Here is a 27,190-nt window from a genome sequence, read left to right as displayed (position 1 = left end):
AGCGCCCTAGGCATTATGTGAGACGCAGGCTACCGACCTACCCGTACACAAAACAGACAGTATGGTGCGTAAGCGAGGATGCTCCCTGTATTTTATCTTGCTCTCCAGGTGTTTCTGAGGACAAAAGGAATTGTTCAACTTCTCCATCTGTGTCTGCTGTCTGTAAACATAGTCTTTAGCTCCTCTAGGGAGAAAGTTGACAGACAGGGGCTAAATATCCAACACACTGCCAGCTGGGTACAATTCTGATTTACGACTTACATACCTAGACCCAGATTAACCCTTTCCTGAGCAAGTATCTTGTCTAGCTACAGGGGGAGATAACTTCAGCTGGAACTTCTGTAATGCAAACAAATAGTAGCAAAATGCTATCTCTGTATCAGGAACAAGAGAATGGCCATTTGAAAGATTTTTTTCAGCTGAATCATACACACACACTTATCTTTTCTGTTTTTCAAGGAAGCAATGTGCAAATAACTAAAGATATTTCAAAGGCATTTGAAATAAATAAAAAGGATTTGCCTTGGTTGAAAGCAGGTTTATAGAATAGCAGCCTGAAATCCTTGGAAGTCTAGGATGTCTTCCTCTCCCCTTTGTAAATGTGAGTGACTACACTTCGCTTCAACCTCTCTCTCAAATCATGACCACTTTGTTCAGAGTCAACGACAGAAGCAGCCCACCTTCTCTCCAGAGGGGTAATTTATAAAAGTAAACTTGCAACAGTGTTTGTTCCTTTTAATTGTTTTCTTCGTGCTAAATTACACAAGTCTGCAAAGAAGATAGGAATCATTAAAACTCTGAGATGGAGAAGAGGCATTAGATTTAATCCCTTCCCATATCAAATTTCTGTACTGTATATTTCCTAAGTGATTCAATGTCAGGTGATGAGCTTTACTTGTCACATTATTTGAGTCTCAGCATCAGGAAATTTGTTATAGAAGTTTCATTTTCCGTTCCTTAATTTAATCCTATTACTCCTTAATTTAATCCTATTACAACCAGGATTGTTGCTGCTAGCCATGTCCACACATCAGCACTGAGATGAAGAGGTATTTTAAAATGTGGAAAGTCAAATCATTTTATTACAACTCCCAGAGCAGCACAATTTCTAGGTGGGGTCTGTTCCAGGGGGTGGTTCATCTCATGCATGGATGGGATGGCACGCTAATGCTAGTTCACCTATGCCGGTTAATTGGTGTTCATCAATTAGGATTGCATAAGTAATTTTCCTGAGCATACAGGAGGGACTAGACCTGGCACGGAACATCTACAATCATAGCTAGCAAAATAAAGCAAAATTCCTTCTTTGCACTCCTTATGGATATTTCAGAAATTCCCCATGGGCTTGTCTTAGCTCTGAGGTATGATCTCGGGTTAATAGTTTTGATTAAAGCAAAGGAGGAAAAGAAAAGGGGAATCAGAACAGAAATAATATCTCAGATCAAAACAATCCTTTCTTCAGCTTTATTTCAGTGTTCTGTATAATTTGTTTCCAACTGCTATTGAAACAGAGTTTGGCTGCTTTTCAACAGCAAAGCTTAAATATATATATCGTGTGTATATAGACACACACATGCATAAATATGTATTACACGTATACTATTAAAACTGCAAAACCAAGCATACACAAGTATCATAATGCCAGATTTAAGGTTACTTGTGCTCATGTTGTGTGTGTGTTATGACTCAGTTGTAAACAACATGCTCACATGCTATTTTCCTTAAGACCTCTGTTCATTCAGTACTGAAGTATGTACCTCTGTGGTTCACAGAAGGCAGAACTGTGATGATCTTGCAGCATCTTCTAGTGTCTTCATTATACAATATAGAGATAACAGAGAAAGCAAAGGGTTTGACCCAAGCTAATGCCCTGCCAAAATTCCCGTGTTGTTTCAAGGGTGGGAGTACCAGAGCTGCCTGCTCAGAAAGACCTGAACCAGTCTGCCTTAAGGTTTCAAATTCAGCCACGAACAGAATTTCCAGTTTGGAACATTTCACTCCAAATGATTAAAATGTAGTAAGGAAAAAGATTTTATACCAGGAAGTGACTAGACCCTGGCATTGGAACTAGAAGGCCTCTGTGCTACTCTCATCTTTGCCACTGAGCAACTACAGATCTCTGAGCAGTGTCATGCTCTTGTTTCCTCAGTTGTTCTCTCTGTAAGTGGTACAAGCAGGCAGCCTTTCTACTCTACTCCTGACAAAAGACCTCACCTGTTGTAGAGAGGTCTCTCCTTCCCCATGTTCTGATTTTACTGCAAAGGAGTCTGAATTCTACCTCAAGCCCTCCCCAAGTCAGCTTTCCCTTTGCATGCCCTTATCTGATCTTGTTGCTCTTTTGATCTTGAGCATCGTTTACCCTCTCATAGACTTAGGCTGGAACTGATGATCTACCAAACTTTTATTCAGAAGTAATTCTCCCGTCACATCAAACCTGGGAGGTTTATCATCGAATCACAGAATGGTTTGGGTTGGAGGGGACCTTTAAAGATCATCTAGTCCAACCTCCCTGCCATGGGCAGGGACATCTTTCTCTCAATCAAGTTGCTCAAAGCCCCATTCAGCCTCACCTTGAACACCTCCAATGATGAACATCTTGAACACCTTACGTAAGTTTTAATTAGAATTGTCTGTTGTGAGAGTTCAGTTTTGCATGTCACCTGTAGATACTGAGAAGCATTTAATTTCTGAGTAAGCGAACAGAGGTATCTTAAGGGAGTCTGAAACTCTGATTCAGCTCTAACTTTGTACCGGTGGCTGGGAGGCCTGTTTCTTCACGGCTGGATGTGTTCCTCATGTCCTTGGACATACATAAATGGTGTTAATACAGAATTTGTTGTGCACCTTTCTCAAAGTAACCGCTTTATGTATCCTGTAAATTGAGACAGCAGTTACCATGTGCTTCATAGCTTCAAGCTCTTCACTACTCCAAAAACTGTACTTTTTCATTTTAGAAGGAGCTGAGATTGCAAACCAGAAAAGGCAGATGACTGTACATTTGAGTTTCTAACACTCAAGCTTTCATTTGGCCTGGAGAGGGAAGCTGAAATAGCCAAAACCTGGTTATTAAAAGGACTTACCATTAGCTCCCATAAATCTTATCCCTTGTTGGGACAAACATAGTGCCCCTAACGTGAGAAACAGTGGAACAACCTCATCAGGGAGATGGCTTCCATCTTCCACATATCTGTTACCTAAAGTCAGTAAAACTGTCAAAAAGGAGCATTATAACCTTAAATTGGATTGATTGCTGGGGAATCAGCATAACATTGGAGCGAAGAACTTCTGTTCCTTTAGCAGAATAAAAACCAAGTCTGTAGTATTTGCTTATTCATCCCCACTTACAGTCACTGCAGCAAACCAACCTGGAGGTCACTGATGCAGAAAGCCTTCGTTCACATGGTTTGTGTGCTCCTGGCCAGGAACAAAAGACTTTTTATTCATGCACTGTAACAAAGCAGGGGCCAAATTTCCTGTTGTGGAAAATGATCAGAACTTGAATGACATCAGCAGAGATTTGGTTTCAACTGAATTTCAACTAGCATAAAGCACTTCAGAGATTGCCACCAAATGAGTCTAATAGTTTTGCAGTAAATTCACTCCTAATTTATAGCCATGATAATGGGAACCAAATTTAAGTAAATGTGTGTGTGTTCGCATCATAAAGTCAGCAACTCCATAATTCAGTTATCTAATGAGTAAGACTGGCTCCTGGGGACTGAAGGTCAGGCGTGGGCTCTCTTATTTTGGTGGTTTAGACACTTCATGTTTAATGAACATTTGTGTAAGATGACAGAGCTCTTCAGTGTAAACTGCTGTACCTGGAACAGGGGAGAAAAATGACCTCATTTAACTCCATTATGCAACGGCACATATGACTCGCTGCAGTCATTTCTGAAGGTCTGTGGCATTTTGCAGTTGGCTGTAGTGTATCTAACCATTACGGCATTGCTGAGAAGACAAATATCCTTACAGGCAAATGTAGTTAACAGCATGATGAGTTGCAGTGCAGATGGATGAAATGAGCATCTAGAAATGAGCAGCTGCTACAGTGACATGTCTCCCTTGACACAGCCTTGCCAATCCAGGATGACTGTACCCTCTGCGTGTTGAGGGAGCTCTAAATGGAGAAGTCTCCATGTCTCCACTTGTCTTGAAGCAAGCAGTGTACCTTTCTGAAGCTCATCTGTTAAATTTTTTAAGGTCCCAGCTGGATTTACATTAACGTGCAAAGAAATATATTTCCTCTGTTTCCAGGCTCATAAATACTTGACTGCTTTGTGAAAAGCTCTTAGTCTTGGTATAACCTATTCAAGCAAGATCTCTGAACACAATGGTCTGCAAGCTGTTCCCATGATACAGAGTGCTGTGGTTAAGTGGGTGCTGTTTGTGCCTACGTGGAAATGCAGCAATGTCTATGTGGTCTCAAAACACTAAAAGTGCACTGTGTGATCCAAGGCAAAGTATTTTGGACTCCATCAGAATTTCTGAGCAACTTCAGGAGCCATGAAAAACTGTCTCCCTGGGAGCTGTCATCCATCTCCATAATAACTTGCAAATAAGATGAACTTGTTTATGAACTTGTGTCAGCTTCTCCAGTACATCTGGGTCCTTCAGAATCTTTGCCAGACAGGTGTACTAGGTCTGGCTGGGATGGAGTTAACTTTCTTCTTAACAGCCTGTATGGAGCTATGCTTTAGATTTGTGCTGAAATGGTGTTGATAACACACCAATGTTTTGGCTATTGCTGAACAGAGCTTGCACAGCATCAAGGCTTTCTCTCTTTCCTACTCTGCCCACCCCACCCAGCAAGTAGGCTGGGGGTAGGCAAGGGGCTGGGAGGGGACCCAGCCAGGACGGTTGAAAGGGATATTCCATGCCATACCAAGTCATGCTCAGCAATAAAAGCTCAAGGAAAGGAGAAGGAAGGGGGAGGACATTTGCAGTTATGACATTTGTCTTCCCAAGCAAGCGTTAAGAATGCTGAGGTCCTCTTTGCCAGGAAGTGGCTAAACATCTGCCTGCCAATGGGAAGTAGTGAATAAATTCCTTTTTCCTTTGCTTTGCCTGTGCATGCAGCTCTTGCTCTCCCTATTAAAAAGCTATTACCTCAAACCAGAAGTCTCCTCACCCTCCTTCTGTTTTCTCCCCATCCCATGAGAGAGGGGAGTGCGCAAGCAGCTGGGTAGGTGTCTGGCTGTTAGCCAGGGTCAACCCACAACAGTCTTTTTCAAGCGCAGCATGGGGCTTGAGATAACAGTTTTGATTTGGGCGTGCTATAACCCGTTATAGTTGTTAACTGGCAGAGTCCTGTGCTGGTCACAGAGCCTGCTTGCTTTACTGTATAGTAGAGTCCAGGGCTTGTCAGTGGCTGCTTTTGCTGTGGTGCTTATCACTTTACTCCACTGTGCCTGGACACATTTTGATAAAAGCAATGGCCATGCGCCAGGGCTGGCATGTGGCCCTGGCATTGATGCTGGTTTTGTGCTCTGTGAGCTACCTTGCGGAGAGCATGAGGGATTACACCTCCCTCTGCTCCTCTGGGATGGACATGTCCAGCTCTGCTGCATGGGCTCCCAAGTTTCTTGTACATCCTTATGCATGCTGTTTGATCATATTATCTAACATCATTGGCTTGTTGTTGGGTGTGTGGAACCTGGTTTGGTCCTAGCATAAGAATAAACAACTTTTTGGGTGAGGTGACAAAGAAATGTGCCCCAAGGTGGTCAGCTGGTGGTGGCAGGGTTTGTGGGAGGATTTGCACAGGTGCCTAGGGCAGCTATCACCTCCGATAGCCTGCAATTTTACACCTGAACAGGCATATAAGCCTGCTGAATTGGCACACCACTTGAAGGAAGGCTGCCTTGCCTAAGCCAGTGAGACCCAGTGACTTCTAGCAATGTTCTGGGGCTTGGCCTGTGCCTACTGAGCTTCTGTCCAGAACCATCAAAGGAAGCAGGATGAGGAAGTGACAAAGTCACCAAGGAGGAGGAAATCACTCAGGCCCTAAATCCCAAGGTTTTAAGGGAGCTGCAAGATCTGTGGAAAGATTACAGCCACAAGCCAGGTGAGCAGATTGCTCCCTGGTTGCTCCAGTGTTGGGATACTGGGGTCCACTGTCAGGAGTTAGACAGCAGGGAAGCCAGGTAGCTTCCTGGGACACTGGGATTGACAAAGTGCTTGGAAAGAGAACTGGAATCCACAGCCTTTGGACATGGCTCCTGTTGACTACGAAAGCCAGTTACCCCTCAAGGACAATCTGATATGCTGCCTGGGCAAGTGGACCACCACTGAAGAATGTATCCAACGCTTGAGGCAACTAGAGATGGTGGGACTGCACCCAGTCCATGTGGCAGAAGGTGGTATGTAACTCACCGGTGTCATATGCCAACACCCTGGTGCTGATGCACTCGCTGGACTCTGAACCACTAACTGTGGAGTGACTGGTCCAATGGCTCTAGGGGTTCAAAGAGATTCTCCCTTCCTCCCCCCCACCATGAGCCCAGGTCTCAGCTGTAAGGGACACCCCATGGAATCAGCTTTGCCCTGCCAGAGGGAAAGGGGAGCCAGGTGCACACCATGCCACCCTGTGGTTCCTCCTGCATGAACAGGAGGAGGACATGAAGAAGTGGGACAACGTGCCCACCTCAAATCTAGATGCCCATATATATGAACTGCAAGGAAGACCACTGCTAAGAAGCACCCATCCAAGAAGACTGACACTCCAGTTGCCACCAAGATAGTGGAAGACAACCAGCAATGCCCCAGATGCAGAAATGCTGAGAACACTTCTCCTCCTGGTCTTGGTGAAAGAACTTCTGGTCTGAGACCACTGGACTCGGAGAGTGTATACTCCAGCCAGGAATAGAGGGTCCCTGTCTCTCACCAGGCAGAGGATAGGGACAACGAGATTTACTGGATGGTGTGGATTTGATGGCCTGGCACACGGGATCCACAGGAGTAGGAGGCTTTGGTGGACACTGGTGCACAGTGTATCCTAATGCCATCAGAGTACAAGGGAACAGAACCCATCTGGATTTGTGGATTGACCTAGACTGGGAATGTAAGGGTGACTTATCTGTAGCTTGATGAGCCCATGAAACATCAGGACATCTAGGGAGAGATGCAACATACAGATGGGCTCATGATCGAGGGGTGGACCTGACCACTGAAGCTATCACACAGGTGGTAGATGGCAGCGCTATGGAGGGCAGAGAGAAGATAATTCAGAAAGATAGGCAAGAGGAGCATCAGGCAACCCAGCACTGAATTCTTTTTTCCCTAACTAATTTCCATACTAGAATTTTATCGCCTTCAGCCACACACAGAATCTACATATTGAGATTTCACAATGGTGAGATGCTGATACAGGATTTGGGCTTCTCAGTACTACAGGATTACAAAGAACAAGCAATAGCTTCTGCTGATACAAGTCAGCATGGCTCCATTGACTACAGCAACCTCACTGACTTAGACAAGACTTAATCGAATACACCTGTGATCATGCATTTTATTTCACTATCCTATTTTCTCCTTCCCCACTGGGGTCTCAAACAATGTTATTCAAGACACTGACAAGGACAAAAGGCAACAGAGTGTCAATACCACCCACAGCTTCAAAGCCTGTCTGTCCACTGCCCATACTCCATCTAAATTAAATTAGGTAAGTTTTAGCTGAGCCCAATGTAACTAAATTAATCATGCAGAGCACCGACCTATCCTACCACAGGCTCCTGTGCCCCACCCTGCATGTTTATTTCAAAGATAATCTAATTTGCTGCAAATGTGCTTATCTAGCTGGAAAGCAGACTGTGATAGGTACTTCACAAGGAAGAAAGCTTTCCAGAAAGCATGGCTCAGTGAATTCCTTTATATGAGGAATATAGAATCTATTCTGTTGTTATCTGCACTGGAATTATTCACCCGCTCCCTGCTCTTTGTCTCAATATATTTCTGAAGAACAGTTAAGCTCCTAAGCTCCAATCAGTCCAAAATTGAGTGGAATGCACTAGGCCTTTCCTCTGGGTTTTCCATAAAGAGCTTAAGCAACTCCAGAGAGCTGCTGGGTAACAACATCCTGCCTGCAAGGTACCTTTGGCAAATGAGAGTGAAATTCTGACAGATGTTTGCTAGCTGAAGATGTTGCTGAAGCACAACAGCCCGCTGAGTAGCCAGCAGTGGTATAGCCTGCCTTTGTAACATGGAAGAGAGCCAAAGCACGACACTTTGACCTAGGTAGCGATGGGAAAAGAGACTTACACTGCAGAGGTCTCATGTTCCTAAATATATACAATCCCAACCAGTGCTGAAAAGATGAGAGAACAATAGTACGATTAATAGCAAGTGTCTTCTAGACACCAGCTGTCTTCTGTCCCACTCCAGGCTGTTGGACCTCACCCACCTTTGCCTCCCAAGCTGTATCTAGCACTTTGGCTTTGTCTCAGCGGTGTGGTGATGGAGGCATCAGAGCCAGTTCTGCTCCCTGTGGCACAACCCCCAGCAATACTCCCCTCTTATCCCATGAGATGTAGGAGAACAGGGATCGCAGTGGGGATATGCAGGTGTACATTGGGGCAGGGGTGACAGATGAATGGTCCCAACACCAGGTAGAGGATGAGTTGGGAGAGGATAAGGGACTTGTGCTGCACTCAAGGCATTTGGCCACTTTGTATCATGGCAAATTTCACAGGTTGATTCCCAGCAGAGATTTTAGCATCTATGAAGGCAACCTTCTCCAAAAGTCCCCGCCTGGCCTCCTTTCCCCCAAGGCTCAGTAGTGCTGCAACACTTGGTGGTGGTGTGATGCTCCCTTTTTCCAGTTTCAGGACTGAGGTGGAGTCCTGAAGGACTCAAGGAGACAGGCATCACCTACCTACCACTGCTACCAAAGTTCCCTGTGTCCTTGACTATCCCCTTCCATGCCGGTTCACTTAGCAGCAGGACTGCTACAAAACTACTCAAATGACCAGAAAGAGCTCCAGAGAAGCAGGGTGGGCACCATGAAAAGACAATACTGGAACTATCTTTTAGCAGAGAACGTGATGCTTCCAGACTTCAACAAAAGCTGTGTGACCAGTATCTGACCACCAGAGACTGACAAGAGGCTGACAGCAGAGAACAGACTAACAAGGGATGGATTCTGCCTGAGCATCCATGGAAATAAAATCTACACGAGGCCCCTGCCCATCAGCCCTGGCTTTGACAGAGAGGTGCGACTTGTAAACAATCACTTGGACTTTTTTAAACTCCTTGTTCTCTTATACTCTGTTCCATTTGTTAAGATTAAATAGCATCTTGCTTTGCTGTAGCTGATTGTACTCTGTTTGACACTGGTCACAGACCCCAGAAGAGGTTTGCAAGGGCTGAATTCAAGGACCTGTGCTCACTAACACAGCCAATATAGACGTTGCCATAGCCCAGGCCTCTTCTAAGGGTGGGAGACCCAGAAATATTCAGAAAGGAGAGAGCAGAGAGAAAGGGCATTCAGTACTCAACATCTCTGAAAATCCAGCAGCAGTTTAGGTTTCTAAATGCAGTTCAGGGGATACCTAGCTTTGAAAATCTTTGGTTCACCTAAACTCAAGAAAGGAACTTGCTAGTGATTCAGTGGGATAATCAACCCTAGGCTGGGAAAGATCTTAAAGAAAACAGGGAGAAAAAAGGAGGTATGTGTGCTCATTGTTTGCAGGAGTGGACTCAAGACAGATGGCCATTTCCAGCCCCACATACCAATGACAAGATAGCATGACCATCAGCAATACTAGAACTTTGATCTGTATCCTGAAGTCAAGGGAGACAAGTGGGAGCTCCCATGAAGGATGCCAGATAGTGAAAAATATATACTGTATGAAAAACAAGGGGGAAAGTTAAAAAATTAGTTGTCTCACTATTTTCGCTCTTTCCAACCACCTCATTGGTTTCAACATTTTTCTATCGGAGGTCCATATCTGCTTGCCCTCCTTATTTTCATCTGTTTGAGAGTAGTGCCTTCTGTCCTACAGCAACTTTGCAGAGTATGTCAGAATGAAATAATCCCTGCTGCAAGCCCTCATCCAGATGGACAAGCAGACAATATGGTGATGTGTTACTTGTGTGCATGCAAAAGCTGTAGGATGACTGGCTGAGAGCATAGGATTAGGTGGCCTCCACCGTATTTGTATAAATGACAATAAATAAAACAGAGCGGTAGGGTGAGTTGATCAGCATCCACAGTCCCACCGTCAGACCCTGTCTGGCTGTAGGCTGCTGCCCTCCTACGGCAAGCTGGGACAGCCGCCCTTATTATCTCCAGAGCAACTCTCTCTATTGCGAAGATGAACCGAGTTCAGTTGATGGTACTGGCTGCCAGAAATTACAGCTTCCAAACACCCAGTTCGACGGCTCACTGTCTGTCTGAAGTAGAAAATCAGCACTCTGGGGCACTCAGCCTTTCTGTCCTGCGAGGGAAGCCTTTGTGGTTGGAAAGGACTGCGTGCCGCTCAAGGAGCAATTGCCATCCTGAGCCTGTGTGTGACATTGTTAGTGCTGAACAATAACATCCCTGCAGAGAGGGCGCGGATCCAGGGCTCTTCTCCCTTAGTGACAGCTTTTTGTTGCTATTGTTGGGATTTTTTTCTAATGTCTGTATCTTGGCAACACAGGAGTTGTTGACTTGGAAACTCAATGTTTTAAATAAGGATAGGCTTGTTCAAGCATTTCTGCTGAATCCTGCATCTGTTACCATGGCAGGACTGTGAAGTTAAACCTCAGCACAGGTACCAGGTGCTTGCTTTCCTGCAAGCGCCCTTCCATTCAGCTGCTCAGCTGCTTGCCTTCTTTATCACCCTGGTTCAGACAACTGCCACTGGTAGCAGTGATTCTTCCCCCAAGTATCCCGTACACATCTTAGTTCCACCTTCGTTCTCAGCCTAGAAATCCTCTGAATGAAAATCATGCCCTGAAAGAGGAAATGCCTCTGAACAAATTAAGATTCCCCCAACTGGCTCTTATGAACAGAAGGAAACAAGGCAGGAGCAAAGCTCCACATAAGCGAGGAGTCCACTGAAATGACAGCCCCTTCCACTGAATGGAGACAAGTGGTTCAATGAAGGCTGAAGCCAACCTGCCAACAGAAGGGACCTTCACATAACTCAAAATCATAGAATCACAGATTGGTTTGGGTTGGAAGGGACCTTAAACATCATCTAGTTGCAACCCCCCTGCCATGGGCAGGGACACCTTCCACTAGACCAGGTTGCTCAAAGCCCCATCCAACCTGGCCTTGAACACTGCCAGGGATGGGGCAGCCACAACCTCTCTGGACAACCTGTGCCAGTGCCTCACCGCCTTTACCCTCACAGTGAAGAACTTCTTCCTTACATCTAATCTAAATCTACCCTCTTTCAGTTTAAATCCATTACCCCTCATCCTATCCCTGCATGCCCTTGTAAAAAGTCCCTCCCCATCTTTCCTGTACGTCCCCTTTAGGTACTGGAAGGCTGCTATAAGGTCTCCCTGGAGCCTTCTCTTCTCCAGGCTGAACAACCCCAGCTCTCTCAGCCTGTCTTCACAGGAGAGGTGCTCCAGCCCCCCGATCATCTTCATGGCCCTGCTCTGGACCTGCTCGTGCAGGTCCATGTCCTTCTTAATTTGGGGGCCCCAGAGCTGAACACAGTACTCCAGATGAGGGTCTCACGAGAGCGGAGTACAGGGGCAGAATCCCCTCCCTCGACCTGCTGGCCACACTTCTTTTGATGCAGCCCAGGATACAGTTGGCTGCCTGGGCTGCAAATGCACATTGCCAGCTCATATTCAGTTTTTCATCCACCAGTATCCCCAAGTCCTTCTCTGCAGGTCTGCTTTCAATCCACTCGTTGCCCAGCCTGTATTTGTGCTTGGGATAAAATCAAGGGGTTTTTATTACCAAGGACATTTTTCTGCTCTGAAAGCCTGAATTTTTATGTGTTCAGCTTAAAGCATTGCATCATACTGGCTGCGAGAGAAGTAGGCCTCTGGGAAAAGCACAGAGGGGTGACTTCAGACAACCTGCAGCTGCTGGTAACTGCTGAAAAATGCATCTTTTTTTAATCACAGATGTCTTATATCATGGCTTTTAAACTTTACAATTTCAGTTAGAACTTTTTCTAAAAAGTACCACCGGCAATCTTCTTTTTTGCTCTGCACTTTTATTTTAAGACGTAACTTCAGCATCCCTGGACTTCTACAGTGAAACAGATGTCTGAGAGCGCCTGATGTATTTTATTCTAACTAGCACAAACTGAAAAGCAAGAATTCAATTTTGCAAAAAAATTCTGAGGCTGTGAAATCTGCATTTTGCTGTCATAGGGAGTAAAATGAAAACGGGTTGCCATTTGAAAGCTTCAGAGTTCAAAAGCACGAGGATCCAGAGTTATAGTTTCATCTTTCAGAACTGGAGCTAGGGCTGGGTTTGCATTTAAAGTTAGGGATATTTGGACATAGACAGAGGCAGGCTTAGAGAGGTTTACCTATGGCAGCTGTCTGAGGCTAGAGTAAGTTCAGGACAGAGAATAAGGGGAAATCAGGCTAAGTCAGGAGCAGCTCACATCATCCAAATAGAGCTGGGAGAAAACAGGGCCCCGTAGACTCTGCACAGTCCTCTCCACCACAAATCTAGTTCTAACTCTGTATACAGGCATGGAACTCCATATGTAAGAGAAATTCAGGGCTGTTTTCTTCTCCCAAAGTCTGTCTTGGGATTGTGTGTTTGCAGTGAATGCTCCGCCCTCATGTCACTAGACCCTGCATTTTTGGTCAATAGGTTTCCAGCCTCCAGAGCTGAATTTGCCTGCTCACACTAGTTGCATGGATGCTCCACACCTGCACCTATACAGATCCGAATTGCTCTGAATTCTGCATGGCTTGTAGGCAGCCTGCTTTTTCTCTGCACCCGCCTGCCCAGAAATCATTCTGTCCTGAAGGCAAGCAACATCAGGGCTTTTACAAGGAAGGTCTTTGACATGCTCTCCTGTGCTGGGCTAGATTATGAAGTCTGTCTTACTCAAACTTCTGTTTAAGCACTCTCTGGGGAATGCTCAAAACACTGGGCACACCGTCCCAGATTCTCACGTACACCTCAAGGATGTTCCATCAGGCTGACATGGCACAAAAGCAACTCAGCCGGCCCCAGGGCTGCCTAGCCGCTGCTCCGCAGCGTAACACAGGTAATAGCCACGGCACCTTCATGAGTTGTTTCACCCAGACACGTTATGACAAACCTCCCCAGGGTGCACATGCTGTCCAGCAGCAAAGTGAGGTGTCCTTTATTCTAATTTGCAGTGTGATACCCAGGATGATACCCGGGCCTGGAGCACAAGTCCTATGAGGAGCGGCTGAGGGAACTGGGGTTGTTTAGTCTGGAGAAGAGGAGGCTGAGGGGAGACCTTATCGCTCTCTACAACTGCCTGAAAGGAGGTTGTAGCGAGGTGGGGGTCGGTCTCTTCTGTCAGGTGGCTGGAGATAGGACAAGAGGAAATGGCCTCAAGTTGAGGCAAGGGAGATTTAAGTTAGATATTAGGAAAAAAAATTTTACTGAGAGGGTTGTCAAACATTGGAATGGGCTGCCCAGGGAAGTGGTTGAGTCGCCATCCCTGGAGATATTCAAAAAGCGAGTGGACAGGGTACTGCAGGACATGGTTTAGTGGGCATGGTTGACGGTTGGACTCGATGATCTTGAAGGTCTTTTCCAACCTAAATGATTCTATGATTCTATGTTTTTCCATTTCTGGGCTGGTTAGAGCACTGCTTATCTCTGAGCCCTTGGACAAGCCCACTGACACAAGCCTATCTCTAGCTATCCCTTCTCTGTACGTTTTCCAAGCAAGAGCAGTCTGCAGATTTTCCTCCTACCTCTTCCTCTACCCGCTGTGCTCTGTGGGCGTTTTAACTCTGCCCGTTCATCCTGGCTCTGAACAGGCACCGACACCTTGTACACACGCCACAGCACCACAGACCAGACGGCTCGCTGCCATCGCTGGCCTAAAACCCCGCCCAACCCAGACTGATTTGCTGCAGCTGATTTGCTACAGATCAGCCTCTTGCGTATCACCCAGCCTCAGCCAAGCTCCGGGAAACGCTTGCGGTCTGCAGCGGCCAGGCTGCGGACAGCAACTTCAGCTCAGAAACGACGAGGAACGACCCGGGGCCGCCCGCGGAGAACCAAGATGGCGGCCGCGCCGCTGCGCGCCCGGCAAGGGCCTCTGCGTGCGCATGCGCAGCGCGCTCGCTGCCGCTCCTCCCCTCCGCATGGCGGCGCAGCGCAGCCTCCCTCCAGCCGGGCCCCTTCCCTGCGGCCGAGGACTACAGTACCCAGAGTGCCCCGCGGGGCCGGAGCGGAAGGGCGTGCGGACGGCGCTTGCGCAGAGGGGACGGCGGGTGATGCCTGGCGCCGGAAGTGGTGGGCCTGTGCCGCCATGAGGGGCGCCGGTCGCGGCGCTGGGCTCCTCGCCTGGGGCGGCGGCGGCGGCGGCGGCTCCCGGTCGGGTCCGCTGCCGCTCCGGGCCCTGCTGCCTCCGGTTCCTCGGAGAGGTGAGAGGCGCCGGAGGGCCGTGCTCAGCCCCTTGGCCCGGGGGACGAGGAGCGAAAGCGGGAGGAGGGGGCGGAAGGCTGCCTGCTGGGGTGAGGGGTAACCTCGGCCTCGGGGCCTCTTGGAGGCCGCGCCGAGCGTTTGGCGGGCTGGGCTCGTTGCCCGAGAGCGGCGGCGGGGGCCTGTCCCTGCGGCGGTGTGTGAGGGAGCACAAAGCGCCTTCGTTTGGGGCTGTCCCAAGGCTGAAGGCAGGGGTGCGTTACGTGGGCAAGAGCGGCCGCTTGAGTAGCTTGTGGGGACTGACAGAGAGCGTTTGAGGCGGGAGGAGCAACGGGAGTTAGCCAGGGGGTGCAGAAAGGCATCACGAAGTGGTGTCTAGGATACGGTCTGTGAAAACGTCGGTGAGTTTGTTAAGAGTCTTGGCTGGTAGTTTTCCACCAGGCTCAGGCTTCGTTTGGAAGACAGCTTTGGGCCGAGAGCCGTGCATCGAGTCAATAGAGGAGTGAATCGGTAGGAGAAAGAGCAGCATCTCTAGGCAACCCAAAGCTTCACGCTGTAATATTAGCTTTTCTGAGAGAACGTCTCTACAATATATATGTTCAATCCAATGAAAAAAAAATCCGCTAACGCATTTAGAGAGCAAAGAGCTGTGTGTTTAAAAGCTGTCATGGCTCAGTGAAAAAAGAACACTTTATTCCACAGTAAATGTTAGAGTTATTTTAAACTATTTGCACGTATTATTCAGTGTTCACGCACTTAAACACAAATCTTTTCTTCATTTCTTAAATCTTAAACAGACTTTGGTTTGGATACTGCAGCTGGCTTCATTATAGTCACTTCTTTAGCGTAGATACAAGGTAGCGCATAACTTGATTTATTTAGCAGTGGCACAATATAACTTCCCTGTTGTTTAAATGATATAAAAGTTTTGGGTAAAGGTCTAGATACGACACAGAACAACATTTTGGTTAAGGCAGAGAGCCAGCAGTGCAAAAGGCTTCGAATAAGCATGGATTTAGAAGTAACAGGGCTTTTTAGATAACAAAGACTCTATCAGAACAGAATCTGTAACATGCAAGGCCCCACAAAGATAAGATGAAGGGAAAAATATGCTTGAAATGAAGTAGGAGAAGCAGTGAAACATCTTGTGGAAAGGCACTTGTGTAATAAATAGAGTGGATCTTTAATACCCATGTCTGAGGTATTAGGTGTAAACACCGTATCACTTTGTTTCCCAATTACTTTCCTGGTGAACCAACAAATTCATTCTGAACATTAGATTTGCATAGCTTGCTAAAAAAAAAACAAAACCTGTAGCTTTATCTTTGCACATGGCACTCTCCTTGCTGGGAAGGATAGTGACAGGAGAAAGTGTAAAAAGAATGTGATTGAGGGATTTTGTGAAGAACCATATGAATGGTGTTAGCTGTAACCAGTAGAAATTGGCAGTATGTTAGAACTGCTGATCTTTTAAAAGTGATGTTTCTCAGATATTACAAAACAATTGGTTCTGGTGTTTTTTTGTTGTATCAGGATGCTTGTCTGTTACACAGCTTCCTAGTTACACAAATGGACTTGGGATCAATATGTGAGTCCTAGTTGGTGTAGGTTTCCTATGGAAAAGGGATTGATGGTTTCTGACACGTGCTGCAACCAAGCGATCAAAAGGACCCAGCTTTTTGTTGCAATATCCATGTAGCTTTGTTATGATGAAAGAAATTAAAATTAGCTTATTGCATGATAAACCAATCAGGTTAAGTTTAAGGCACATGTTGTCACTTCCAGGTTTTGCTGCCACGCTCGTTAGGAAGTCGTATGATGTCAGAAGGGTTGAAATCACTCCCCTGGAGCAGCGGAAGGTAACTTTTGATACCCATGCTCTAGTGCAGGATCTGGAAGCCCATGGTAAGTGATATCCGATAAATAATTAGAAGGAAAACTTTTAGTTTAAGTACTATAACTTTGAGTGCTATCAATTTTCCCAAAGTACCAATACTTGGTGTTACAAAATGTTCTGGCAGCCTCTCAAGGAGGCTGGTGAAGGAGAGGCATCTGACACTGATGCTTCTGTAACTATACAAATAACTATTACATTAGATTTTCCTTATTTGTAGCTGTAGACAAGTTCATATAGTGCCTTCCAGCCAAGGAACATAATACAGTTAACAAATGTAAAGTAACAGTTAAAGAACTGTTTTCTAGCAAAAATGAAGCTTTAATAGAAGTTTCTTCTAGCCTGCTAATAGTAATGTAAGGTTTTTTCTAACTAGAAATATTTGCAGCAGCATAGTGGCATGATGCATTCTTAATACCTGCATTTTTATTTGGTGAGTGTGGCTGGCTGAAGTCAGATGAAAGGTCCATCTGGCCCTCGTTTCTGTCTCCTGACAGTAGCTGTGAGTCAGTGCCTGCACAAGAGTGTTAGAACAGGGCAGATGTATGTGACACATCCTCTTGTCCTTTCTAAGCCTCTAATTCTCTTCACTCCAAGGTATTTTGGGTCAGCTATGAGTTTTAGTAACCTTCAATGGAATTCTTGTCACATGCTTATTCAGCCCCTCAACCACTATAAACTGATTAGTACCCAAAACATCCTTTCTCATGGAGTTTCAGACATCCACTCCTTTTGTTTCTGCAGAATCTGGCTTCTACAAGGTTAATTTGATGCCTGCTCAGCTCTTTTGTGGGAAGAGGGAATGAACATTTGATCTCATGTCATTCATGATTATGTAAACTTCTGTCCTACTTCCCCATCATTCTTTTCCAAACACAAGAATACGAGCTTGTTGAATTTTTCCTTGAGCGGTCGCTTTTCCATACTTCTGACCATGCACGATGCCCTTCTGTGAATCTTCACTTTTATCGCATCCTGTTTCAAAGGGGAGGGAACAGAGCTGCTGGCATTACTTGACAACTGAATGTCCTGTGGATTTGAACAGTGACTTAATGTTGCATCTATTTCGTTCTCTGCTCCTTTTCTTAGTAATTCCTAAGGGTTTGGTTTGCTTTATTGATCCCTACTAAGCATTGAGCTGATATCTTCATCAGACTAGCAACTATCTTTTAAAATCCCAAGATCTTTCTCCTAAGTGACAGGTAGAACCTTATCCAATCTGATGTTGGGATTTTTTCCACTATTTGGGTCTAATGATAATATGTATTAGTAGTTAGAAGACTCCTAATAGTCCACTAATGGTGTTTGGGGTTTTTTTCATGCATGTCAGACTTGTCAGCCTGTAGTTCCCTACATCTCTTCTGAAACTGTTTTTAAAAACTGACACTGTATTTGCCATTTTCCAGTCCTTGGGTAACTGAGGTAGTTTGTGAGATGTTACTTGTCCCCAGTACTAATTCAACTATTTCTTCTTCAAGTTCCTTTAGAGCTCTTGGGGTGAAGTCTGTCTGGTGCTGGTACACTGTGTTGTTATTCAGTTTAATTTATTTCATAACTTCTACAAATACTTCAGTACTACAGTGGGCGGGCTCTATATGCAAAACCTATACATGTCACAAAAGTGAGAGAGGCATTTAGTTTTTCTCAGACTTGCTGCAGGCAGTTTTCAGGCTCCATTCTCTTGCTTATATGAATTTCTCTGCACTGTCTAAACTTCCATGCAATAAGGACAGTTCCTGCTATAGAGAAAGAACAAAATAATACCTAAGTAACCCTGAAAATTCAGAGGAACTGAAGCAATACTATGACACCTCTTAGTGGAAGGAAACTGTCATAAAGCATGCATAGCTTTTTTTTAGTAATGCAAACCAATGTTGCAGCTTGACAATACCATATTTTAGAAGGGAGCAGTGGCATATTTCTCAAAATAGTTTGCCTTGAAAGCATTTTTCAACAAAACATTAATTGACCCTACTTTATAAAATGGGCCAACTGAAATACAACACATCAGTGAGATTGCTGGAAATAAATCTTCAGGGCAAAAGCTCTCAGCACTAGATCAGATATGGCTAAAGTGGCAGCTGGGTTTTTTTTTCACTATTCACCACACATCATCTTTAACGCTTCAGAATTGCACCAAGCTATGGGCAAAGTGTAATTTTTATCATCAGAAAGCAGAAATCCCAGTTTGAATTCATTCTGCGGGCAATGGGTGCAGCAGTTTTAAAATGAGTTTTGCGTGCGTTTGTGTCTGTGCAGAACAATTTCAATATATGCAGGCTTACCTTTTAATTTTATTATTCTATAGGATGCATGCTTTGTAGCTCAAGGTAAGTTTGGTTTTAACAGAATTTGCAAAAGTTCATTATAAAGTAAAATTTTGCTGAATTATTTCTATAGTGCGTGAACAGTTAAACAATGTACAGAAATTTGGTCCTCCTGTCAGCTGCATGCATAGACTGTTTCTGTATATTAAGTTAATGTGCTTCAGATTTTTGCAGCGTTAAGTCTGGTTTTTTTCTATTTAAAAGTCACAGTGACTGGTTTCTCGCTGTCAGTTTTCAGTAACTGTGTGACTTCCCATTTGCCACTGTAGTTAGGTACAGCACTTCAGTGTCCCCATTTATTACGTACTTCTTGCTCTTATCTTCATCCAGCTTTCTAATATTACCTTAACATGTCATCCTTTAACTGTCTTTTAGGCTTTGGGAAGGAGCAAGCGCAGACCATTGTATCGGCATTAATAACCCTGTCGAATGTCAGTTTAGACACAGTCTATAAGGATATGGTTACACAAGCTCAGCAGGTAAAAAGTAGTCTGTGGTGTACGTATACAGCGCTGTGTAGCTATAATGGTTCATATTTGCATATTTAAAAGACAAGTGAGCAACTTTCTATAGTACTATAAACACTTCACTGAGGTAGGTTTTCCTAAGTTTCAAGGTGGTATTAAGAATAGTAATATCTTGCACCTTTCATCTCACAGGATTGTTTTCCAAATGCAGCCACAATTTAGAAATGTAATGCAGATTGCTTCATGTGCAGCTGAAAAGCTCTGAGGGGAAACCAAACTTTTAACTGTGTTTTACAATGGTTGAGGGCAGAAGAGAGAGTCAAGGAGGGGTTCCTGAGAGATAACAAGACCACCTAAAATACCGGAAAATTGTCACTGTTTTTATTTAACTTCAGTAAGGATGTCAACTCTGTTCTGAGATACACTGTATTTGTCCTATTTTCCTATTCATAAACTAAAAACTACTATTAAAACTATTTCATTATTTTGCTCTGCATTTCAGTCTTTAAAGCCCCATCTATAGTAAAAGCTAAACATGGCTAGGGTGAGGGCTCAGGCACCGCGACATGGTCGTCCAGAGCCACTGCGGTGCCTTGGCTTGATTTTGACCTGTGCCAGCTCTCCATCTCCCTGGCCAGGGCACAATTTATGTGAAAGTGTAGGGCCAGGAACTGTTCCCACCAGGCAGCGTGGTCAGAGCCACCTTGATTTAGGAGGAAGATATTTTAGCCATCTGGATGTAGTCTGTGGTGCGTCACGTGCCCTCGGGGACAGCAAGTGGGCTCTGAATTATTTGGTTGCTGGTATAAACCTAGCTGTTTGCGCTGGCCAGGTCAGCACCTCAGCCTGCGCTCAAGCAAAGCACTGAGGTGTCTTCTTCGCTTAGATACTCAAGTTCATGTTTGTGGACGTATCTGGAGGCAGTGAATCAGTGAAGTAGCATGTCTGGGTTTTCCGCTGATAATAGAGGTGGTGATAAGTTTCGTTTTAACAAATTGCCAAAATAAAAAGAACTTTAGCTTTTCTTGTAGGCTAGACATCTGGGCCAGGGTAATAGAGCTCTGATGCACAGTAATGGTTTTAATAATTACTCAGGAAGGCTGTGCAAGCTGAAATTAGGTGCCATTCTTCTTCAATGAGTTAATGCAATTAAGCATTCATTGCTATTTTATTTAAACTGCTGAGCCTTACTTCCAACAGATTTTTATCTTACTGGCATTTATTCTGAATGAAAGTTATCTCTTTTTCTATAAATCTCAGAAGAAGACAAAAGCTTATGTGTCTCTCTTTTTTTCATCAAAATTGAAACCTTTCTTTATGGAAATCCTATTATGTGTAAAGTCAGTATCCCAAATATAATTTGCATGGAATTGTGTTCTGTTTTTTATAGTGTAGTCAGTGTTGAGACTGAATGTTTTAAGATGGGATGTGGGAAATTAGGTCCTTTAGTGTAAATGCAACTGAAGTTTTCCCAGGAATTGTAAAAACTTTATGGTGTTCAACGAAGTAGTCAGACTTCAGTGGAAGTTGGGTCAGGGCATATTTTAACAAATTTAGTTCAGCGTAGGATCTGAGAAGTACTGTTTGCTTGTAGTCTGGATGAGAGCTCTTCATTTTGCTGGCACTCACCTTTAAAAGCAGAATCCCACAGAGACACATTATTTTCCATGCTGAATAGTAGGGTAACTTCTTTATGCTAACTAAAGGAGTATTGCTTTCAAGATTCTAAAATACAAAGTTTCTTCCTTTATTTTCTTTTTTTTTTTTTTCACTCTGTAGTTTGTAAATAGTTGAACTCTGAACTCGTTAGTCCAAACACCAGGAAGGCTTTTTTTGGTGCTTTTTAGCAATCTTTTACTAGTGTCCGTCAGACTTGTAATGCTGAGAGGACAGTGTGATACTCATATCATTAAGTCTTTGGCTTTTGATGACTTTGTGGGCAAGAAATGGAAGTGCTTACTTAGGAACTGGATTAAACCCAACAATTAATGCTTCATAGGCTACTGAACGTTCATTGAAAATGGAAGAGGATGAAGGACTAACCTGTAGTTTTGGGTCTATTTCATTTTATAGCTACTTGGATTAATACCACTGGCGTTTTTTGCTTAAATTCAGAGTTAGTATATAAAAGCAACAGAAAAAGCACAAAACCAAAACCTCTTGAGTCTTTCAAACAAATTACAGCTATAAAATTCTGTGTTTCTGTCACTTTCTTGCTGGAAAGTCTCCTCATTTTTGTGCTTTGCAGTAGCTAATTTCATCATTTCAGACCCAAAAATCTTTACTTTCCTTTATTTGCCAGAAAGTGTGCAACTTAACATGTTTTATTGTTTCGAAGGAAATAACTTTACAGCAGATAATGGCGCATTTGGACTCCATTCGAAAAGATATGGTCATCCTGGAGAAAAGTGAATTTGCAAATTTGAGAGCAGAGAATGAGGTACTAATAAATATTTTTAATTAAGCAGTTAAATTGTAATATATGTTGGGTTATACCTGTTGTACATTTTTGTGGAACAAAATATGAATGTAAAAGTAATTCCAGATACTTTTATCAGAGTTGAAGTGTTTGTAGATTACAGCTTCTGTGATCACAGAAAAATACATTTCATGTGATAAGACTTGCTCGGTTCTTCTGTAAAGTAAAAAAAAATCTACACATCTTAGAATCATCTTCTGTAATTTTATTTAAGGGTGATACTGGTACAGCCTTGTCACCATTAACCATAGAACACAGGGAGAGTAGTTTGCTGTTTCTTTGCAACAGTTTAATTAAACTGGTGATTGAGACATGTTTTGCTTTTGCTTAATAGCATTTTGGTATTTTTTTGCTGTCTTTAGTCTCAGAATAACAAGATCATCATCGTTACAAAAATAATCCCTTTATTTTGAGCAAAATTCCCAGCAGATTCTATATGGCTATACAAATTGAACACACCAGTTAGGATATTTAATCAAGAACAAATTGCCCCATTGGGAGAAAAATTATGGAAGAATAATTGCGTGCATGTGGTGTTAACACTTACATGAACTGATTAACTTGGTCAGCAGTTTTCTGAATTTGTAAAATTGGGTTTTTTTCTCCTCTGCACTTAGAAAATGAAGATTGAATTAGATCAAGTTAAACAGCAGCTAATGGTAAGTAAACAGTAAGTACCTACACACTCCTGTTAGGGAGAGGAAATAGTTATTTTCATAATCTTTATTTGCTTTAAAGAATGAAACAGGTAAAATCCGAGCTGACAGCAAGCTAGACATAAACCTGGAAAGGAGCAGAGTGACAGATATGGTAAGCTGGTCTATCAAGATACTCTTTCCAGTTCTGTGTCTTGTTTTCTGTTACTACAATTGTAATTTATCTTTTATCCACAGTTTACAGATCAGGAGAGGAAACTGATGGAAGCAACCACAGAGTTTCATAAAAAAGTAAGTATTGAATAAAGCTCATTTTATATTGAGTGGGATACAGTTACACATTGCACGTTGTGTAAACCCCAAACTTTTGTGAAAGTTAGTAGATTTTTGAATGTGATAAGGCAAAAGGCTGGGCTGTATCACTCATGTCTTGTACGTGTCTATTGCCTAGGCCTGTGAGATTGGCACTGAACACTGTTCAGGCAGGAGGAGGCATCCTAGCCTTCTCTCTCGCTTCCCGAGTATCTTGCGTGCAGGCTGTTCCAGGTGGGATGTGCACTGTCGTGCTGCCCTTCCCAGTATTAACAGATGAGCTGATCAGCTGTACCAGAGGGATGGTTCCGGTGCCTACAGCCAAGCAAGTATTTCAAGGGCTGGAAGTCCTCAAAGGTGCTAGCGGGCGCTGAAGACTAAGAGGCTGAAGGTGGACAAGTCTCATCTTCAGTGTCTCCTCCCTTTTCTGGATATGGCTTGTGAATGCTTAAACCTTTGTTTTGCAAAGATTTAGGGGTACTATCTAGGCGCTGTAGAATGCCCCCTTTAGGAGGCACTGGCATATCAGGGACAAATGTCTGTATGATCTGAGTTTTCTCTCTTTCTCTCTCTCTCTTCAATATTCTTCCAGGATTGTATTAAATGCTGTTCTGTGTCTTCTAAGGTCTCTTACCAGTTACGTATTTTACTTCAGTGATAGGTTGGAAATTTGTTTCTCGTTGCTGGTAGCGTGGTATTCTTATTTGGCTTTGCAAAGCTGAAAGGGCTAGAGATCACTGTCAAATATATGCTGTCTTTTAATGTTTCAGGATTCAAGTACCAACAGTGTTATCTCAGAAATCAGTAATAAAATTGACACTGAAATAGCTTCCTTAAAAACGCTCATGGAATCGAATAAACTTGATACAATACGTTATTTGGCAGGTATGTGATAGGCAAGGAGGTGAGTACCAGTATTGTATTTTGGATGTGTAAAATTTTATTCAAGAGTATATGCTAAGTGAATTCAAGAAGTCAGTTGTGTAGCAGCAGACAACTGGGTTTGGGTGGGGGAGACAGACGCAGGCACACACAGACACCCCCAACTGGAAGAAATGTGATGTAGAACACAGAAGTGATGGGAGCATGCAGACATTGCTGCAGTTGGACTAGGATTGTGCCCAGAACTGGGATTAGGAGGAATATGGACATGATTTAGGAAAAAAAAAAAAAAAAAAGAAAAGCCTAAATGCCTTGCCTAGTCTGACAGTACTTCTGCTTGCTGCAGGGCAGCCATTTATGTGGCAGAGTTGCTACAAAAGTTCTCCTGAGGTCATTTAGGTTACCCTGAAAGTTAGCTGTCATTCGGGACTAGTCTGCGAGTGACCAGTTCCATTTCCCATTCAGGCCTCCACAGACACATCGTTTCAGTGTGGTGGTACTGGTACTTCCCCCTGCCAAGCAGAATAAATTTCAGTCTGAGTTGAGACTGTCTTCTCAATATATACATAACCAGTGAAATTTTTATTGTATTGGAGCTGGATAAGAGAGTGATGCGTTATTTTTGGAAGTGAGAACAAGTTCAAAGGGAAACATAATTAGCTTTATTCTAATGCTAATTGAAACAGCAGCTTAACAAATCTGAAAGACAACTCATCAGGCTTCAGAGGTGCTGCCTAGATACCCTAGTGTTGTGTCAGATATGTGTATCGTTAGTTCCTTGTCATTTTGTTCAGTGGGAAATCATTTTAATTATGTTTAACGCAAGACCTGGTACAGCCATCTCTCCTGTAATACAATTTCCAATAGATGGGTGACAATAGTAGAAGTTACTGTAGCCTGTTGTGCTCCGTATTATCCAGTGTAGTTACTCAGATGTGTCCCTGAAAATGTGGTTCCTCAGGCTGCTGAATTTGACCTCCTGTCTCACCACCTGGGCAGTGCTACTGTGCAGGATATTACATCTAAGTCATTGTCTTCTAAAATGATTCTATTGCATCTGCAGCAATTCAGGAAGTTTAGGAGGCTCTGCTCTATAGTTGTTATCATTCTTCCATCTGTTTGCAGTTAATTTCCTGTATGTAGAAGGTGATACAATTTAGCATTCGGCTAATTATTTCCCTTTTGTTTGTTTTTTTTAACAGCTTCGGTATTCACTTGCTTAGCAATAGCACTGGGATTTTACAGGTTCTGGAAATAGATCTAAATGGAATGACTGCATCAAATACAGATGGAGAAAAGGCCACGCAGGCAACATCAGTTCGACGATCATGTTTGCGCTGTAGAAAACCTTGGTACCTTTTTGTTTTGATATTCCTACTGTGCACTAAAAATGTTTTCTGAATATGTGACACTAAGGATCAAAATAACTGGGGGGGTAAGTAGAGGCAAACAGTAATATTTCATTGTCCCCTATTGAATACTGTATTTATTTCAAAGGACTTCTTATGCTAAATCAGAAAGTGTTTCCTAACGTATTTTAGAATAGTCTTCTTCTTGGAACATTCTCAGTGGAACGTTCTCACTCTCAGCTCCTCTCAAAAATGGAAATATGAAACATTTGGTATGGCCTTGAAAGGGGAATACTGTTCCCAAGTTAATATTCCCAGTATGGGAATACTAATGCCAGATTCCAACAGATCTACTCTGATCCAAGTAAATTAATCTTAAATATAGGATCTGGATTTTTGCCTTCAGTTTGTTCCTCTCTTCTGACAGATTGAAGCCTGGCCCTTTGAGTTTTTTTACTTATATAAACACACACTCCAAGGCCTTTACTGAAGAATCCTTGTTTTTCTTGAAAACTGGTTTACATAAATCGAAAATCTCATGTAGAACTAAAATGTCTCTGTAGATTTTTTTTTTTATTTTTTTTTTTCAGTATCTCTTGCAATTTCCGTAACCCCAGAGGTCAACAGAATGGGAGAACTTCTCTGTCTTTATCATTCCAAGGGGAAATGCCTCCAATCCCGGCAACTCTGTACAGCCCTGGGGCAGATAAGTGCTCTTACTTCCTCCCTCCAAGTAGTGCAGAGTATTTCCCATAAACCCTCGCGTATTTTTGGGGCATAGGATCTGACTTGTAACATGGAAATACTCAGCATCTCAGTGGTGCCAGCGTGGTGCTGGTCGTCCTCCTCCCATCTCCACGCTCCACCGGGCTGTTCTGTAACCCTGTGGGACACACTGACACTCCTGACTTCTGGTGATGACCCCTCTACCTTCCGCAAGGACTTCACAACTCTTGTTGCAGGGATGGGAGATAGCAGGTGGATGCCTTCCAAAACTGAAGCAGTTACACTTTGTTGAGTACAAATGCATATGCTTGGTTTGATTCTTTTAATAAAATAATAATTAAAAGAAAAGTCTTCCTGGATTAAACTTTTAAGTAAGAGTAGGCCCTTTATGGGCTGAAGAGTATGTATTACTGATCAGTGGCAATTTTTTTTAATTGCAATTTTATTCTGTTTACAGTTGAACTTGCTGCTATCCTGCCCATTCTTACATTCTGTGCGTTAAATTATTTATGATCTTAATTTAAGAAAATAAAATTAATTTCTTATATTTGCTATCTGACTGAGAGACTTGAATACAGATTACCAGTCTGTAAAAATGTGTCTTTTACAACAGGCACAGTGCTATTATATTGGGAGTTGAGGCTGCTTTTTCTGTTGTCTATGTGTTTGTCAAATAGCCATGGGTGCCAGCAGCAAGGGTCTCAGCAGGTGGCCGGCAGCCCCTGGTGTCTGTTGTAACTGTTGCACGTACAAATCCATCTTCTTGTAAGTTATAACTGTTTCTGAGGTTCTCGTAATTGGAATGATTTGGGTCGAAAAGGACCTTTAAAGTCATCGAGTCCAACCGTTAACCCAGCACTGCCAAGTCCACCACTAAACCATGTCCCTAAGCACCACATCTACATCGTCTTTTCAATATCTCCAGGGATGGTGACTCAACCACTTTGCTGGGCAGCCTGTTCCAATGCTTGACAACCCTTTTGGGAAAGAAATTTTTCCTAATATCCTATCTAAACCTCCCCTGGCGCAATTTGAGGCTGTTTCCTCTTGTCCTTGTTACTTGGGAGAAGAGACTGACCCCCACCTCGCTACAACCTCCTTTCAGGCAGTTGTAGAGAGCGATAAGGTCTCCCCTCAGCCTCCTTTTCTCCAGGCTGAACAACCCCAGTTCCCTCAGCCGCTCCTCATCAGACTTGTGCTCCAGACCCTTCACCAGTTTCATTGCTCTTCTTTGGACATGGAATGACTCCAGTTGATCTTTTGCACTGTTCCTACATGAGAGTTTAGCACCAGCGGTGATGTAGGAAATACCTCATCTACTGCAGCTTCTCACCACCATCATTCCACACCACATGTTGATGGGCTCTAGAGACTGAATTTCCCTTCTTTAGCTCTGATACAAGGCTTATGCTGTTAGTGTGTCTCGCCCTCTGTGCACACAAATACATTGATTTTTTTTTTTTCAGTACCTTTGAAATTCTCAGAGATTTAAGTTTCCTTTGGTAACTAAGGAGAGGACAGATAAGGATTCAGGCATTAGCAAATTAATCTCTAGG

The 27,190-nt window shown here is 43.6% G+C and overlaps 1 protein-coding gene across 3 annotated transcripts; it reads left to right on the top strand.

Moving 5' to 3' along the window:
- The first annotated feature begins 14,387 nt into the window (after positions 1-14,387).
- On the top strand, positions 14,388-26,186 carry CCDC90B (coiled-coil domain containing 90B). 3 transcript variants are annotated; one of them, XM_030042529.2, is made up of 9 exons: positions 14,388-14,544; positions 16,328-16,447; positions 19,139-19,242; positions 21,569-21,670; positions 22,327-22,368; positions 22,448-22,519; positions 22,603-22,656; positions 23,448-23,562; positions 24,762-26,186. In XM_030042529.2, the coding sequence occupies exons 1-9, from the start codon at positions 14,430-14,432 to the stop codon at positions 24,815-24,817; spliced, it is 780 nt and encodes a 259-aa protein (XP_029898389.1). In that variant the 5' UTR covers positions 14,388-14,429; the 3' UTR covers positions 24,818-26,186. The 3 variants fall into 3 exon arrangements, with proteins under 3 accessions (XP_029898389.1, XP_029898390.1, XP_040974469.1); XM_030042530.2 differs by lacking the exon at positions 23,448-23,562; XM_041118535.1 differs by lacking the exons at positions 14,388-14,544; positions 19,139-19,242.
- The last annotated feature ends 1,004 nt before the right edge of the window (positions 26,187-27,190 follow it).

The sequence above is a fragment of the Aquila chrysaetos genome, chromosome 19, assembly GCF_900496995.4.
Source record: "Aquila chrysaetos chrysaetos chromosome 19, bAquChr1.4, whole genome shotgun sequence".
In the NCBI taxonomy this organism is placed as follows: Eukaryota; Metazoa; Chordata; class Aves; order Accipitriformes; family Accipitridae; genus Aquila; species Aquila chrysaetos.
The sequence above is the reverse complement of the archived record's forward strand: the minus strand, read 5'-3'. Positions and strand labels throughout refer to the sequence as shown.

What these genes read in the sequence shown, in the direction of transcription:
- CCDC90B (XM_030042529.2), top strand. Translation starts at nt 14,430, where the DNA reads ATGAGGGGCGCCGGTCGCGGCGCTGGGCTCCTCGCCTGGGGCGGCGGC. An exon ending in GCAGGATCTGGAAGCCCATG is followed by an intron (nt 16,448 to 19,138) that starts GTAAGTGATATC and finishes ACTGTCTTTTAG; the next exon opens with GCTTTGGGAAGGAGCAAGCG. An exon ending in GGAGCAGAGTGACAGATATG is followed by an intron (nt 22,520 to 22,602) that starts GTAAGCTGGTCT and finishes TTTTATCCACAG; the next exon opens with TTTACAGATCAGGAGAGGAA.